The following is a 14,953-nucleotide window of genomic DNA, read 5'->3' on the forward strand; positions in this document are numbered from 1 at the left end:
AGCTGCGACGTGCAGAGCCTGCAAAGTTGTGAGTGGCTGCGCGACGGGTGCAGCGCGAGAAGGTGGTGTTTGGGTCCCCCGCACCGGATACAGGCAGGACACCAGGGACCCCAGTGGCCACCGGGAGCCACCTAGGGCTGGCCAGCTGGAATAATTGGTGGGAGCTCCCACGAGCTTGGCTGGGTGGCTTCCCCCCTTCAAGCTCTCTGCCTGACCCACCGGTGCCACCGGTGCTACTGAGAGGCCAAACAGTCTGGGGTGACGTCTTGGGCTGCTGCCGAGTGATGCAACTGTTGTTGCCGGTCCGTGATCAGAAGGTCAGATGGTCCCCCCAGAAACAATGCAAGATCAACCTCGGTTGCAATTCATTCTCCAAGGTATTATCGGTCCCTGAGCTCCATGTGGTCGCTGGTCCTCGTCGTAGGGGTGTTTGCGAATCTCAACTGAGGGGAGTTTGAGACAGCAGAGAGGGACAAAGCATGTGCTCGAGCACGTTGCAAAGCCGTGGGCTATTAGCGAGAGGCACCGTACGGCGCAATTTCCTCCAAAAGGGCCAAGTGGCGGGCTTGTTTAGGCTAGCTGGGCCTCCTAGGCGAGGCTCAGTGGGGGTCAAGTGAGGTTGGGCAACGTCCGGACAGCCTAAATGACCCCCCAATGGATGTCCAAGGGTGCCCGAGGCTGGGGTTCCTGGTCCGTTGTGGCTTGTGGCTTGACAGGTGCCCACTTTGCAGGCATATCCTCCGGTTGCCATGGTGCCCACAACTCTGTTTTTTCGTTCCATCACACCATTTTTCTCTCTTTTTCCTTATCGTGTTATTTTCCTGACATCGGACCGACGCGTTGGTGGCTTGATCAAAGGCAATAGTCGCCGCGACTGCATCGCTTCTTCTGCATAAATCTGGGTCCTTCGGAGGAGAAAAGAAACAGCGCAGATGGACGCGTCCCACGAGATATGGTTAACTCAGCACCGCTAGAGCATACCGACTTCTACAAACGTCCTAAACACTCCGAATACAACGATCTTAGATAGTCGAAGGTCACTCACTGTTGCCCTTCTTCCTTCCCACCTGACTAAATCAGCTCTAATCAGCTCTCTCCATGGGTATTTGAACAGAGTATCTTCCTTACACAGTGTAGTGCTTCCCACAACATCTCCTGCATAACGCCATCCCAATCCCCTCTACCCCAGTTTAAGCCAACAATCTCTCGATGTCCCTCAACGTCCCTGCCCTTCTCTCCTCCCTCTTTCTGCCCCCATCCTTCTCCCCAAACGCTTCGCTGGCCAACTTCCGCTTCCTCGCCTGAATCTCAAGCACTTCGTCTTCGATCGTACCCTCCACCACCAAGCGCACCACTTTACAATCTCGAGTCTGACCCAGGCGGTGGACTCGGTCAACTGCTTGGTCTTCAATCGCCGGCGCCCACCACGAGTCTGCCAAAATGACCTGATTGGCGGCCACGAGGTTCAAGCCGACAGAGCAGACGGAGAGAGACGCCAACATAATTCTGCAAGATGGGTCGCTGTTGAGCGAATCGATGGCCGCGTCACGTTTTGTCGAGTTCATTTTCCCGTCGAGACGCGTAAATTGCAGTCCATGGAGGAGGAGTTGGGTCTGGACGAGATCGAGGAATGACGTCCATTGCGAGAACACCACGGTCTTGACGTTTGAATCAGCTTCAGATGCCTTGAGAATCTTGACCAGAGCCTCGATCTTGGTGCTGGTGATCTCGGGATCGATGTCGAGATCTACCTCGTCACTTTCGCCAATCCCCGCTGCCGGTTCAACCAGTTGCTCTCTATTCTGGAGAGCTGCACGACACATGGGGCATTTGTGCTGAGTTTCAATCACTCTCTCAATGCATCCCCGACAAAACGTGTGAGCGCAAGCTGTGATGACAGGATTGTTCAATGAATCCAGGCAGACGCAGCAGTCTTCCTGTGAGTCAATCTGCACCTGCAACATGTCCTGAAGCGTTTTGCGGTTCGCCGAATTGGTCACGTCGACTACCTCGTTCGACTCGACCAACTCCAGCAATTTCCTCACTCTTTCGTCTCCGCACATCTTCCAGTGATTGCAAGTCTGGCGCAGCCTCAGGAGAACTTCGAGCAAGTGCGTCATGGAATAATCTCCTTTTTTGGCCTTTGCAGCCTCGACCAGACCTTTCGCCTCCTGCTTGAAGGCGTCGTAACGTTCCTTCTCATGTGGCAAAAATCTCACAGGATATTTATGGAATGTAATATTGGGAAGCTTGAGGTCAATGAACTTCATGTCCTTCATGCGTCGCAAACATATGGTCGACATTAGGGCCTGAAGAAGCAGGCGTGCTCCGTTGTCGCCATGCTTCAGAGGCCGAATCAGGGTCGAATTGAAGACCTCAAATTCCGTCAGCCCACCGGACAAACGAAGGAACTTGACATGGGAGTACAAGTCTTTCAGGCTGTTGACGATAGGCGTCCCGGTGAGAATCCAGCGAGACTTCGCCTGAAGGGTACATGCCGCTTGTGACATTTTGGACTTGGGATTGCGAATCTGGTGGCCTTCATCCAGGATGATACGCCTCCAAGTCACCGAGAATAGGCCCTTCGATGCCGGCGTTGGCAGAGCTGCGGTCTTTCCGTATGGGAAGAGCTCTTGGGTCATGGTTTGATAGGTTGTGATGACAATGTCGTACTCTTTCAATTGTCCTGGCGACAATTCCTTGTTTCCTGCGCCGTGGTAGGTCAAGATTCGTGGTGCATATTTGTTCTTGACGTGCACGGCGGCCTGCGTGCTCCAGTTGCTCATCACCGAAAGCGGCGCAACGATAAGAGTGGGATCCTCATTCTTGTGAGGATCGGCCATAATGAGCGAAATAATCTGGATAGTTTTCCCTAAGAAGGGAGTTAGCCAATTAGACTTTTAGTAACCGTGGTCGAGGGCAAACGACTTACCCAAGCCCATATCATCTGCGAGGAGCCCTCCACTCGCCAAATCTGGGGCTTCGCTCAAGGAGAAGTTGGTTGCAATATTGGTGTAGTACTTGCCGGTCTTCTTCCACATCTGAACCACATCATTCACGTTCTTGGGCAACGCAGGAGATTCGTGGTCGAGCATCCATTTAAGGCCTTGCCTCTGGTAGGGCAAGAGGACCGTAACAAGCTCGCGAGGCTGGTCTGCCATCGACATGTTTGCAAGCACCTCTTCTCCTCCTGCAAGCTTGTTGACCACGTCCTGCACATCGCGAGGATTGAACATAGCAGTCCCACTGAGGAGTTGATCCATGTTTAGGTCCATCTGACTTCCCATGCCCACTGGCGCGCTCAAATTGCTATATCTGTTTGGTCCTTCATTGTCAAAGACCGTCGTACCTTGCTTCCGCATTGCGGCGGCGGCTTTTTCTCTTGCTTTCCGCTGTTTCTCAAATTCTTCCAGGCGCTTCTTGCGTTCTCTTTCCGAACGACTGTACTCTGTAATAGGCAGATGCAGATCTTGCATTTGACGGGCAAGAGCTGCACCTGCAACGGGATCGTTTGTGCCGAATAGCTTGAGGCCGATTGGACAGTCGTAGTAGGTCTTTGGCCCTGTCAAGGCGCCTTCCACAAGGAGCGAGCCAGAATCCATCAAGGCTGCCAGTTTTGCAGCAACATTCCTCCCGATATGGCCAATCTGATCACGGAGGACATTGTCGATTCGAATTGCATTGCTGTCGTACTGATTACTAGGTTCACGTCTAACCCTGACATACTCCCCCACGGTAGCTTGGCCGTCATAGAATCGACAGCCCACAATTTTGGTGTTGAGGATACCGTAGAGCTGGTAATTCTCGTAGACGTCGTCGTCGAAGTCTTCGGTGAGATCAATTTCCCTGGCAATATCTGCTTCCTGGTCCTGAGTAGAGGCCGACCAGCAATCGGGGGCGCCGTTGCCGCGGGATTGTTGGCTGAGACTCGGTGTGTAGTCTTTGTAGGGCTGGGTCAGGCGGTATGAGGAATATCCAGGCTGGCTAGACGATGGCGGCGTTGGAAGGGGCGCACGGTCCTGAGAGGGGCAGGAAGACGAGGTCTTCTTGGGAACCTTGGATCCTGAACGGCCAGGGAAGTCATCATCTCCGGTCAGATCAACTACCTCCGGTGCCGACGACGGTAATTTTCTTTTGGTCATGAAGGCTGATGGTAGATGGTCAGGGAGAAGCTTCTGGGGATGTGGATCTGACGAGGATGTTGCACTGAAGCTAGTACCGATGGAGTGCCGATAAAAGTGGAAGAGCTACTTTTCAACGCGCTTCCAACGATCCCCAAGAGAAAGGCACGCTTAAGCAAGCAAGCAAGCAAACAGATTGGTCCTTTGCGTGTGGCGCGAGAGGCGCGTTTCTGTGGCATTGAAGCTGAAGTGAGCTTCCAAAACATTGTTTATCAAATGACGCAAGCAGACGCCGCCCCTGACTGTGACACGCAGGACACGCTAGCCCAAAATCCTTCCAGCGGCGCAGATCCGAGATGACAAAGTGCGTGGACGACGAGATATTGGATTATCCTTGTTGTTCACAGCTTGAACACAACTATTTCGGGTTTACAAGAATGAAAGACTAAATAGTAGGGTCTGCCAGATGCCTCAACAGCGTCTTACTCAAGATCCTCTTCGTCTGTGTCCAACCCAGGGTCAATTTCCGGGATCTCAAAGTCGCTGCTATCACTGTCCCTGTTTCCAATGGCTCCAGGGGAAACCATCTTGGTCACTATTCCAGTAGACGCATCTCCCGTGCCGGAGGAAAGTTCTTCTAGTCCAGATGTTGTGGTAGCCACAGGTTTTGCCATAGATGTGTCAATCATACGATCCGCCTCCAATACCGACGCTTCTACGGCGTCATCCTCGAGCCGTGGCGCCTTAGACAGTCTCGAACTCGGCACTTCGGAATCTTCAGATATGGATGCTTGCAATTGAAAATCACGGTCTTGGACACCCTCAAGTTTTCGCTTCCTCGCCGTCATAGCCTGCATCGCCTCGCCTCCGTCTTGTTGCCCGACGATATCGGTTATCCGTCGTTCGGAGCTGGGCTCAACAGCTTCGGCAGGGCCTTGAGGGGTGGACAAGATGTCACCATCCTCATCAGACATATCGACCTCCTTCAGATCATCAATATGGGCTTGGCCATCACGAGATGCTTGTGTGGAAATATCAGTGACTTGCGTAACGGGCATTCGAGGCCTTAATAGAGCCTCGACGGCGAGAGTATCTGCCGCAGATCTCGCGAGAAATGGAAGCAGACTGGAAGTCCTTATCTTCCCATCCTTGGACAGCATAGGGCGCATGACGCTTGCAAGCATGGCATCATGATGATCAAGCAACACAGACAGTCTATCCGCTTCTATCCTTGCCTGACGGGATATCATGGATGTCGGACAATGGAGAACGATTTCTGGCAACAACCTCCAAGCCGCTTGGAATACCTCAGACTGTCTCTCCGGAATCGGCGGACCTCCACCAACTGACAAAGTCGACTTGGCACTCGAGAACCCATCTTTTGAAGGATTCGTTTTTCTTCGCTCATGCAAGTCCGGAATGCCTCTTTGCAGGTCATTGCAACAGTGTTCAAGCAAAGTTGAGAAGGTGGTCTCGCGCAATACAAGATTGGCGGTGTTCATGCAGCTCAGAAGACAGCTGAAAATCGCGTAGACGTCTCGCCGGACCCTCTCATCAGCTGACATGGCAACAAATGATTCCAAAATGTGGTTGACCATTGCTCCATTTGCTGGGAGAAAGGACTGTCCATATGTTTCGCACATTTTCTGGAGCAGACGAAGACTGGACACATGGAGACGAGGCAAGTTAATCCAAAGATTGTCCTTCTCTTCTCGGCTCGCTTCTTTGTTATACTTTACAGTATCAGGTGCACTTGACCTGCTTCCAGGTACGGTCATCGCCAGTATACGCGCAGTCAAGTCAACGATAGATCCTAAAGGGACCGTGACGGCTTGAGACGTCGCTGTTGAGACTAAAGATGTCAACCAGTCCATCAACATTGCAAGCCTTGTGCTGCCGTCGTGCATGCCAATCCATGGGCCCAGTCCTGCCTGGTCGGTGCTTGAGGTCTTCGGTTCCTTGGAGAAATCATGCTTTCCGACTGTCCTCTGACGGGTTATGTCATTGGATTCATATTCTTCGAGGACTGCTCTGAATAATCTGTCAGCAGTCTGATGAGCGCTGCCGATGAGGTCGGAAATTGTCTGAGCCCATTCCTGAGCCGCTGTGTTCTTGGGTGCGCAGGACAATAACAGGCATAGAAGCCGGATGGCAAACTCTGTAGTAGTCGTCGAACCCCGGCAGTCTTCAAGGAGACTCAGACAAATCAACTTGATACGGGTGAGGAAGGGACGAAAGACCGTCGCGTGCTGGGGCAACAACAGGATCCAGCATTGTAGCACCGACTTGAGTAGGGGATTAACGACATCCGTGGGTCTGCTTTCAGCAACAAGAGGTTTAACGGGCTTGAGGAGGCCAAGACAAGTTGTTATGAAAGCCGGGAGGAGCGGTGTTGTCACCTCCCGCAACAACACCGGATGATCCTGAGAGAGGACAAAAATCCGAGTGACAGTAGCCAAATAGACCCTTTTCACTTCAAACGGTTCGGGTTTCCCCAAACAGCTGAGCAAGCCTCTTGTCCAACCTTCCCAGTTAGTGAGCACCTTCAAGCCGCCATTGTCAACGATGGCCTTGATGAGTACGGCAGCGGTAAGTCGGCCAGCAGCAGATTTGTCTTGCAACAAGGAGCTAATTCGAGTCTTGAGTTTGTGCGCAGTTACAGAAGAGCTGTTGCCTTTGCTGTCGGAGGAGAGCAGTTCGACCGGACATTGAGCCAACGTAGTCGCGAGGAAGCTGGATATTCGAGGAAGGTCATCAACTGGAGTCAGACTCAGACGAGTGGCGATGGCCCGTAGAGCGCCATCATATTGCATTGCTGTTGCTGAAAGGTGTAGAAAACGTTTTGGTGTATGAAAAGACGGGACGGACATACCTGTACCGAGTACGAAGAACGGGGAATAATTTTTTTTTTCCTTAACGAGGTCAGTGGCACCGAGCGGTCTGCGGTGACTGCGGTGCCTGCGGCCCCCAATGACCACATCGCGCATTGGCGGCTACAGCACCGTGCACAACACCTCACTTCCACTTCTCCCCCATGATACATGTTTAACCTGGCATTTCGCTGTGTAAACCTCGCGCGGGGATGCCACCAGCAGAGACACGTCTGATGGACCTGCCACAACATGTTTGCAATCATGACTCGAGTATAGGACACTGACAGTCACAAGCCTTTCTCCGCGTCTCCCAGAATGAGTGTACACTGTCCCAGCGTTCCTGGTACCTTTGTGGATGCCTGGCTAACGTAGTTCCAGACGTATCATGAAAAAGCCCAGCGCTATATCGGCCTTTTGGAGGCGGCGCGCGTGGCCGGTCAGTGGAAAGAATTTCCAGAGCTCATAAGAAAAGTTACCAAACATGCCCCTGATCGAAAATGTACGCCTCCCAAACTAGTACTCGGATCCAGTCTTGACCCTTAAGACAGGCTTGATACGAGTTGCAAGGCTCGAACACGACGTCGCCAACTACGCTTCCGCGCCAACTCGAAGACCCGGCACTGCCCATACGAACCAGCCTGTCCCAGATTTCCAAGCTACTTCCCTCGAAGAGGAACTCCGTGCAACAGGGCATCCATTTGAAGAGGTGGTACAAGGCCAGACATGCTTGCTTTGGGCGCGTTGGGTGGGAGCACACAAAACAGACCGTCAAGTCCCCGCTGTTACCTTCGAACCAGTGCGAACCGCGGCGGACGCCGTTTCGACATGGACGAAGATCTGCGTGGTCAAAGCGGTTTACATCAGAGGAATGCTCTTCGTACAAGCTGGGGAACACAAGGAGGCAAAAGAAATCCACGACTCTCTGCTCCCTTGGCTAGATGCTAATAGGAGCCTCGTCGTTTCCACCCCTCAACTCCTCTACTGGGCACAACAGTTACTTGCCCAGGTTGCGCTGGGCCAGAGATTGTCAGTTGCGGACGCTGCCACTGTCAGTGATCACGAGTCGGCCTCCTTCAGGCTCCAAGCATTCCGGCATTGGGCCGTACTTGCGGGTAAGGACCATGAGGTATCGGCCTCAACTTACGGCAACGGTCCAGGACATCTAACGAAGCTTGAGATATGGAGAGCTTATTACAGATTCCTGTCCGGCGTTCTGCAAAACAGACAGGGAATGGCTCACCATGTCTCTATCGAACGTTCTGACTTGGCAGTTGAGTTACGGCGTGTGGAAACGTCTTACGAGAACGAACTCTTACGAAACGTTCAATTTCCCAAAGCCACCGAATCTAATACGGTCATAGAAACGTGGGTGGAAGAATTCATTTGCAACTGGCAAATCCTTTGCGGTCCTCAGTGGTCGGAGCCGGACCTGGGCGAAGGCGGTCGCAATTCATGGGGTAGAAACGTGCTCGACATGCTTTATCGAGCTGCCACAAAATCATTTCACTCTACTCTAATCCTGCGCCGTTTATTTCAAGTACACAAAGCCTTGACAGACTTCGACCTGGCTTACAAGGCTCTGGACACCTACATCGAGTTAATGGATCGGGCGCGGGCGGGAGCTGCTAAATCTGAAATTCCGACGACAAGCAGAGACAGCGATGAAGTTTTTATGAAAACTATCGCAGAAGGAATTGAGGGCCTGTGCTCTTTTGGACGTCATGTTGAGGCGGAAAAGGCGTATGAGCTGTGCGACAAGCTCCAAGATCTCTTGGAGGAGCATGAACTGCCGCCTACGAACTCTGTCCCCAATGGCTTTGCAGCGGGAACGAACGGAGAAGTCAACGGAGAAAAGCCAATTCCTCCCCGTCTCTCTGCCGAATTGCTAGAGGCCGTCTACCGAGCCATTGGCATAGGAAAAGCCCAGTGGGCTCGATGGACGCCTTTCAACGAGGATAGGACGAGCTTGCAAACTGCTGCGATTGAATGTCTGCAGAAAGCGGCAGCACAAGATCTCCCGCCCGAAAAGCAACTGCGTACCCTGTATGCGTTAAGCCAACTGCTCGCGCAGACACGGGACATTGACAAAGCGATTGCGATTGTGAAGAGAGCCCTCTCTTGGGAAGTGGAGAAACTTGAGGAAGACAGCAATTACAGCGTGCAGCGGCAGTTACTGCCATTTTGGCATCTGCTATCTCTTCTTCTCACCTCACGGCAGAACTTTGGGACGGCAAGCCAGAGCTGTGTGGCGGCCTTCGAGCAATTCTCTCCTCCAGAAATAATCTTTGGCGATTTCCCGAACGGTTCGGTGGTCGGTGGAAGATTGGTCAGTGGTTATCGGAAAGTCGGGCTGGTTGACGACATGGAATGTGACGAATTGCAAAAAATCATCGAGATTCGCATCACAGAACTTGCATTGACGGAGCTTATGGAAGGCCCAGAGCATGCCGTCAACAACAGCAACGACTTGCTTGCATTATACTCCCGGCTGTTTGGACGGCACGGGGTGATCGCCATCAGCGAAGAAACCTCCAGAAAAAGATCGATCCAACCTCCCAAAAGTTCGGGTGGCACAGTACGGAGTCTTCCCGGCAAGCTCTTCCACCGAAAAAGGATGGGGAGATCGAGCGAGTCGTCTAAAGGAGTGCCAATCAATATCGCTCCTTCAATAGCGGAAGAAATACGGCCCAGCACCCAGGCGACCCAAGCGACCCAAACAACCCAAGCACCAACGATCCAGGTCACCAATGAAGACGGGAAGCCATCGCCGCACAAGCACAAAATATTCCATCTCCACGACCATAGCAAAGAAGGGAAGCGTCATTCTTCAGCTCCGCTGCCCACGAAAGGTGCGAGGCCAAGGACCTCGAGATCACTGAGCCGAGGAAGGAAAGAGCCGAGTCATGCATCGAGCACGAGACAGTCATTTGAGACGACGCAGGAGACAGTTCTCAGCTCAGAGGCTACGGCGGAAACTGCTCAACCCGAATTGAGGCCCCAGTTGGAAATCATTCATTCGGCCGATGTTCCAGAGGCGCCCGTGTCTTCAAATCTTGATGCGAGTGAAGGAGGAAAACAGCCCCTCAAGGACATCCCGCACAACCTCGCCGCGCACGAGAAGGTGCCACCGCCGGCGCAACACCAAGATCAACCTCCTGAGCAAGACGTCCGATTGCCCACCGTGGGAACGGGGACACTGCGGACGGACCCCATACCGCGGTTCACCCGAGCGGCGTCTCAGAGGCACGCCCTGAGTATACTGGTCAAAATCTGGCTGATTATTGCGACGCTATACCGAAGAGGCAACATGTTTGACGACTCACGGGAAGCATGCGACGAGGCGGCTAAAGTGGCCTTGAAGATTGAGGGCATGGTTGCCAGCGTGGAAAGTTCAGCACGGGCATTCAGTGACGGTGGATGGGGCGGCGGCGGGAAAAGCTCGGACGAGCTTTGGGCTGACGTGTACTGTGAGCGAGCTGAGTTGCTAATGGCGATTGCCCGAGCTCGCGAGGAAAAAGAAGGCGCTGTGTCCTCTGAAGGAATACGGGAGGCGGTGGACAACTATGAGCAGTGCCTGATGTACTTTGCCGACCACGCCGGAGGGATCGTGGGCTTGAGTAATGTGCTCTTGGACTACTACGAACGCAAGGTGGAGCTAGCACGGCGGATTGACAACGGCAAACCAAGAACGGAAGAATCACAGCAGTTCCAACAGCAGGACGAAACCAGTCGGCCGAAGCACAAGCGAGAATGGAGCCGAATCTCGACAGGCGCCACTACCAGCGGTTGGTTTGAGCTGGACGGTCCCGCCGCGAACGCAGCCACACCTCTGGGCGCGTCCAGCACTTCGTCGGTGAGAGAAGAGGATCTTAAGAAGACGCCCGAGAACCTCAACAGACTGGCAGCTCGCGACAGGGCATACGGGTTGCTATCGACACTGACCAAATTGGGGTCAGGTTGGGACAATTCGGAAGCGTGGTTGGCGCTGGCGAGAGCTCATGAACTGGGTGGCGAGGTAGACCGAGCGAAAGAGATCCTGTGGTGGTGCGTCGAACTGGAAGATACGCGGCCCATTCGACACTGGAGGAACGTTGGGTGTGGAGGGTACGTTCTCTGAGCGCGGCGCTGTCCGTTCTCTACAAGTATGAGTATGTATCCGGGGCGGGAGTGCGCCTTTTACCACCACCATCTTTGTTTAATACGGAAGATATAATTCCGATAGTCGCCAGAGTTTGGGAGAGCCGTGGCCGTGAACCCGCGCCCCGTGACCTGTGGACTCGCGGTCTGTAAACTGTAGGGTATGATTATCGTTGTTGGAGCAGACACGACGGAGCGAGGGAGGTTCGTAGCAAAGCAGGCCGTTGACCCAATCGCTTGGGCTGAATTTTGCTCAGGCTCCCGAGTAGGTACTTCGTCCTCGGTGCTCGTAGGGCCATTTGGCCGTGCGCTGGGGGCTGAGGTGGCATCATACGTGGAGTCGAGTGGCGGCGTTGCCCAAATTTAGCAGCAAAGACCCGACGGCCGGCTGCCGCCTTAGCAACACCAGCCCCTTCCGGACTACTTGTTGCTGCCGCTGGCAGCCTTATTCTCGGGGTGCGAATTCTTGTCAGGGAGGATGCGGGCGGGCTGCTTGCGTGGCTGGTTGCTCCCTGAGAAGACAGGACGCGGTTTGGCGAAGATGAGAGAATTGATTCTTCCCAAGAACGGTCATGGGCCATTCCAGAGACGAGCAGCTGTGCTCGGTATGGGTACGAGGTCCCGAGATAGGGGAAGAGCACCTCGTCGTCGGGGTGCAGGTGGCTGGTTGATGTTCTTGCGCCATTGAGGTTGCATGTGAGAGCGAAGAGAGAGCAACGCAAGCGCAGGCGCAGACCGAGACTTGGCGGGAGCCACGTAACCTGCGGCGAACCAAACTCCACCGATTCACCTGATTCACTCAGCTTCTCCATCAATCCCCATCAAGTCGCACCGCTCGGCGTCATGCGTGGCTGCGGAAAAGGGCACAAATACATCATCAATGGACGGAACGGCGCAGATGCAAACAATCAAGGCCTCAGGCCTCGCCAAATTAAGCGGCCCTTTGCACTGCACTGCACTGCGCTGCACTGCGCCATGATGCTTACAGCTCGACAACTCTCTCTTTTCTCAGCTCGAGGCCATATTTACTGGTACAATGCCTCGTCCCGCTTCTTGGTTTGCTTCTTCTTGCCTGTATTGTTCCTGTTCCTCGCATCTCTGACTACTCTGCATATTCTCTCCTAGTTGCTTTTGTCCTTCTGCAAGCCGCGTCACTCGCTTCCCAGTATTTCTTAGGTGGCTCTCTCTCCAAGTACTGCTGGGTCCCTCTTCTCGCTTAAGCCCACCCAGCCCTCAACGCCTCGCCTAGTCCCCTCCCAACCGCTCATCCCTCAGCTCTTTGGGAAGGAAAAAAAAAAGGGAGGGCAAAAGACAGCGGTTCTTTAATTGTGCCCGGAGGCCAACAGATCCTCCTCTGTTTCTGCTGCAAGCAATAGCAAAAGACCAGGCAAGGATACACAAAAGAGATGAAAACCTTGGTCGGCCTCGTGGCCCTGACCACTGCGTTGGCTGCCCCTCTTGTTTCGGCCATCCACCTCGCTCCCCGCTCCGTCTCCTCACCCAGAACCATCAGCCTGCCGCTCCAGAGAAGACAAGTCCCTGATGTCCTCGCCCACGAAAGATCTCGCCTGAGAAAACGACAGACGCAAAACACTGTCGAGCAGACGTTGGATAATGAGCAATCCCTCTACTACGCCAATATCACGCTGGGAACACCCGCCCAGCCTCTGCGGCTGCATATCGACACTGGCAGCTCCGATCTATGGGTCAACACTGCCAGCTCTTCCTTCTGCGAGTCCAATCAGGATCCCTGCGAGGGCGGTACCTACGACTCCTCGGCCTCGTCTACCTATAAGCTCATCAATGACCAGTTCAACATCTCCTATGTCGACGGCACGGGAGCGGTGGGCGACTACGTAGCAGACAGCCTACAGTTCGGCGGCGTCACCCTGACAGACTTCCAATTTGGCATTGGCCAGACGTCCTCTTCGCAACAAGGCGTGCTGGGAATTGGTTACATGTCCAATGAAGTCCAGGTTCAAAATGCGGGAATGGACGCCTACCCAAACTTGCCCGAAGCACTCGTCAAAGCCGGCCACATAGTCTCCAACGCCTACAGTCTTTGGCTGAATGATCTGGAGGCCTCGACGGGAGAGATCCTCTTCGGTGGCGTCAACACCGAAAAATATGAGGGAGAACTCGCTACGATACCCATCATCCCTAGCAACGGGGTTTATTTCCAACTCGCCATTGCCCTGACTGGCTTGGTGAGCGCCGGCTTCGACCTCTCCTCCTCCTCCTCCTTGCCCGCTGCCGTCCTGCTCGACTCCGGCGCCACCCTCTCCTACTTGCCCAACGACATCACCCAGGAGATCTACAACCAAGTCCAGGCCGTATATCAATCTGACGTTGGCGCTGCCTATGCGCCCTGCAGTTTGTCCTCCTCTTCGGCCACGATCGACTTCACCTTCTCTGGCCAAACCATTCGCGTACCGTACAATGAGCTATTCCTCGACGCGGGCGTCAATAACTTCGGGCAACCCATGACCTTCCAGAACGGTGAGGAGGCCTGCTTGTTCGGGATTGCCCCCGCTCAAGGTGAAATGGCGGTTCTCGGAGACACATTTTTGAGAAGCGCTTACGTGGTCTACGATTTGGCGAACAATGAAATCTCCCTCGCCCAAACAGTCTTCAATTCCACGAGCAACAACGTCCAGGAAATCACAGTGGGTGAGAAAGCCGTGCCCAACGCGACCCCCGTGGCCAATCCTGTCACGGATGTCTCTGCGGGCACCGCAGGAGCCAGGCTGGGCGAGGCAACTTCTAGCTCTGGACTCGGAAACGCCGGCTCTCAGGACAAGGGGAGTGCACGACCAATGGCTGCCATGGTAGCTGCTGTTGTGGCTGTCGCCGCGCTTGTCACATAAGGCGAGGTTTTTTTTCTGAAATTCGCTTTCCCCTTTCTCCTTTCCTCTTGTTTTTTAATGCTGCAACCCTCGTACATATGTACCTTGGTCCATACATATGGAGAGGGAACGCACGTCATGTCATGTCACTTCACGCTTGATGAACTGATGACGGATACGCGATGACGAATTTGAGCATGATTCTTTTGCAGTGCATTGCGCGGGGGTTATGGCTATACATATAGATGACATTTGGGAATTGCCGGCGTTCTTTCTTGGGTGGGAGAAGGGGGAAGTCATAGAAACTCCACCCTGTCTTGGACATAGACATGCATGCATGCACGCTGCAAAGCACTGGGAAAATGGAAGGGAAAGGGGGGAAAAGAAAAAGAGGAGAGTTTGGTCCGACTCTCACGCTCGGCCTCTAGTCCATAACAGAAACCTAGTATTTACATACCTACATACCTATCTAGAGGTATGAGATATTAATTAGTACTGTTCCTATTACTGTTGCTACCATCATGTCCGCCCGTGCTCCGTTCTCCCTGTCCCATATGGCGTATAACTTGGACGGCCGCTAACCTGGAATCTATTCAATGGTCCCTTCCCCGCTACACAGAGTATCCAACAGAACATCCTATCCATACATGCATTGCAAGGAGCGAAAGGATGAATATAAATGCGAATACGAGCATGAATATGAGTATGAATACGAGATACGAGACATGAGACATGCATGCTCAGAGGGGGAGGTTCGATACCTCGCGAGGATGGAGGATGGAGGATGGAGTCCCTACTACCGAGTCCGGAGGACTGTCCCGAGGATAGATAGGTATTAATACCTAGGTATCAATGTCCTTGCTAGGAGGAAGGGCTAGCACCGCAAGGAAGGCGCTCTCTCGTGCGTCAAGTCATAGATGGATTACGTCGGGAGAGAGCTGGACTGGGGACTGGGTGTATACAAGGTAATTACTCG

General features: G+C 53.5%; 4 protein-coding genes across 4 annotated transcripts; 2 read left to right on the top strand and 2 right to left on the bottom strand.

Annotated features, from left to right (window-relative positions):
* Nucleotides 1–1,190: 1,190 nt before the first annotated feature.
* On the bottom strand, nucleotides 1,191–4,142 carry Z519_02694 (uncharacterized protein; the record flags this gene model as incomplete). The annotated part of the gene is made up of 2 exons (XM_016760450.1): nucleotides 1,191–2,872; nucleotides 2,933–4,142. 2 exons carry the CDS (start codon nucleotides 4,140–4,142, stop codon nucleotides 1,191–1,193), a joined length of 2,892 nt encoding a protein of 963 aa, XP_016623971.1.
* Nucleotides 4,143–4,603: 461 nt separating this feature from the next.
* Z519_02695 (uncharacterized protein) lies at nucleotides 4,604–6,934 on the bottom strand (the record flags this gene model as incomplete). Its single annotated transcript, XM_016760451.1, has 1 exon — nucleotides 4,604–6,934. One exon carries the CDS (start codon nucleotides 6,932–6,934, stop codon nucleotides 4,604–4,606), a length of 2,331 nt encoding a protein of 776 aa, XP_016623972.1.
* A 375-nt stretch (nucleotides 6,935–7,309) lies between these two features.
* On the top strand, nucleotides 7,310–11,111 carry Z519_02696 (uncharacterized protein; the record flags this gene model as incomplete). Its single annotated transcript, XM_016760452.1, has 3 exons — nucleotides 7,310–7,315; nucleotides 7,373–7,493; nucleotides 7,543–11,111. 3 exons carry the CDS (start codon nucleotides 7,310–7,312, stop codon nucleotides 11,109–11,111), a joined length of 3,696 nt encoding a protein of 1,231 aa, XP_016623973.1.
* Nucleotides 11,112–12,537: 1,426 nt separating this feature from the next.
* Nucleotides 12,538–13,998, top strand: Z519_02697 (uncharacterized protein; the record flags this gene model as incomplete). The annotated part of the gene is made up of 1 exon (XM_016760453.1): nucleotides 12,538–13,998. The coding sequence occupies one exon, from the start codon at nucleotides 12,538–12,540 to the stop codon at nucleotides 13,996–13,998; it is 1,461 nt and encodes a 486-aa protein (XP_016623974.1).
* Nucleotides 13,999–14,953: the final 955 nt, after the last annotated feature.

Source organism: Cladophialophora bantiana, assembly GCF_000835475.1.
Source record: "Cladophialophora bantiana CBS 173.52 unplaced genomic scaffold supercont1.3, whole genome shotgun sequence".
NCBI lineage: Eukaryota > Fungi > Ascomycota > Eurotiomycetes > Chaetothyriales > Herpotrichiellaceae > Cladophialophora > Cladophialophora bantiana.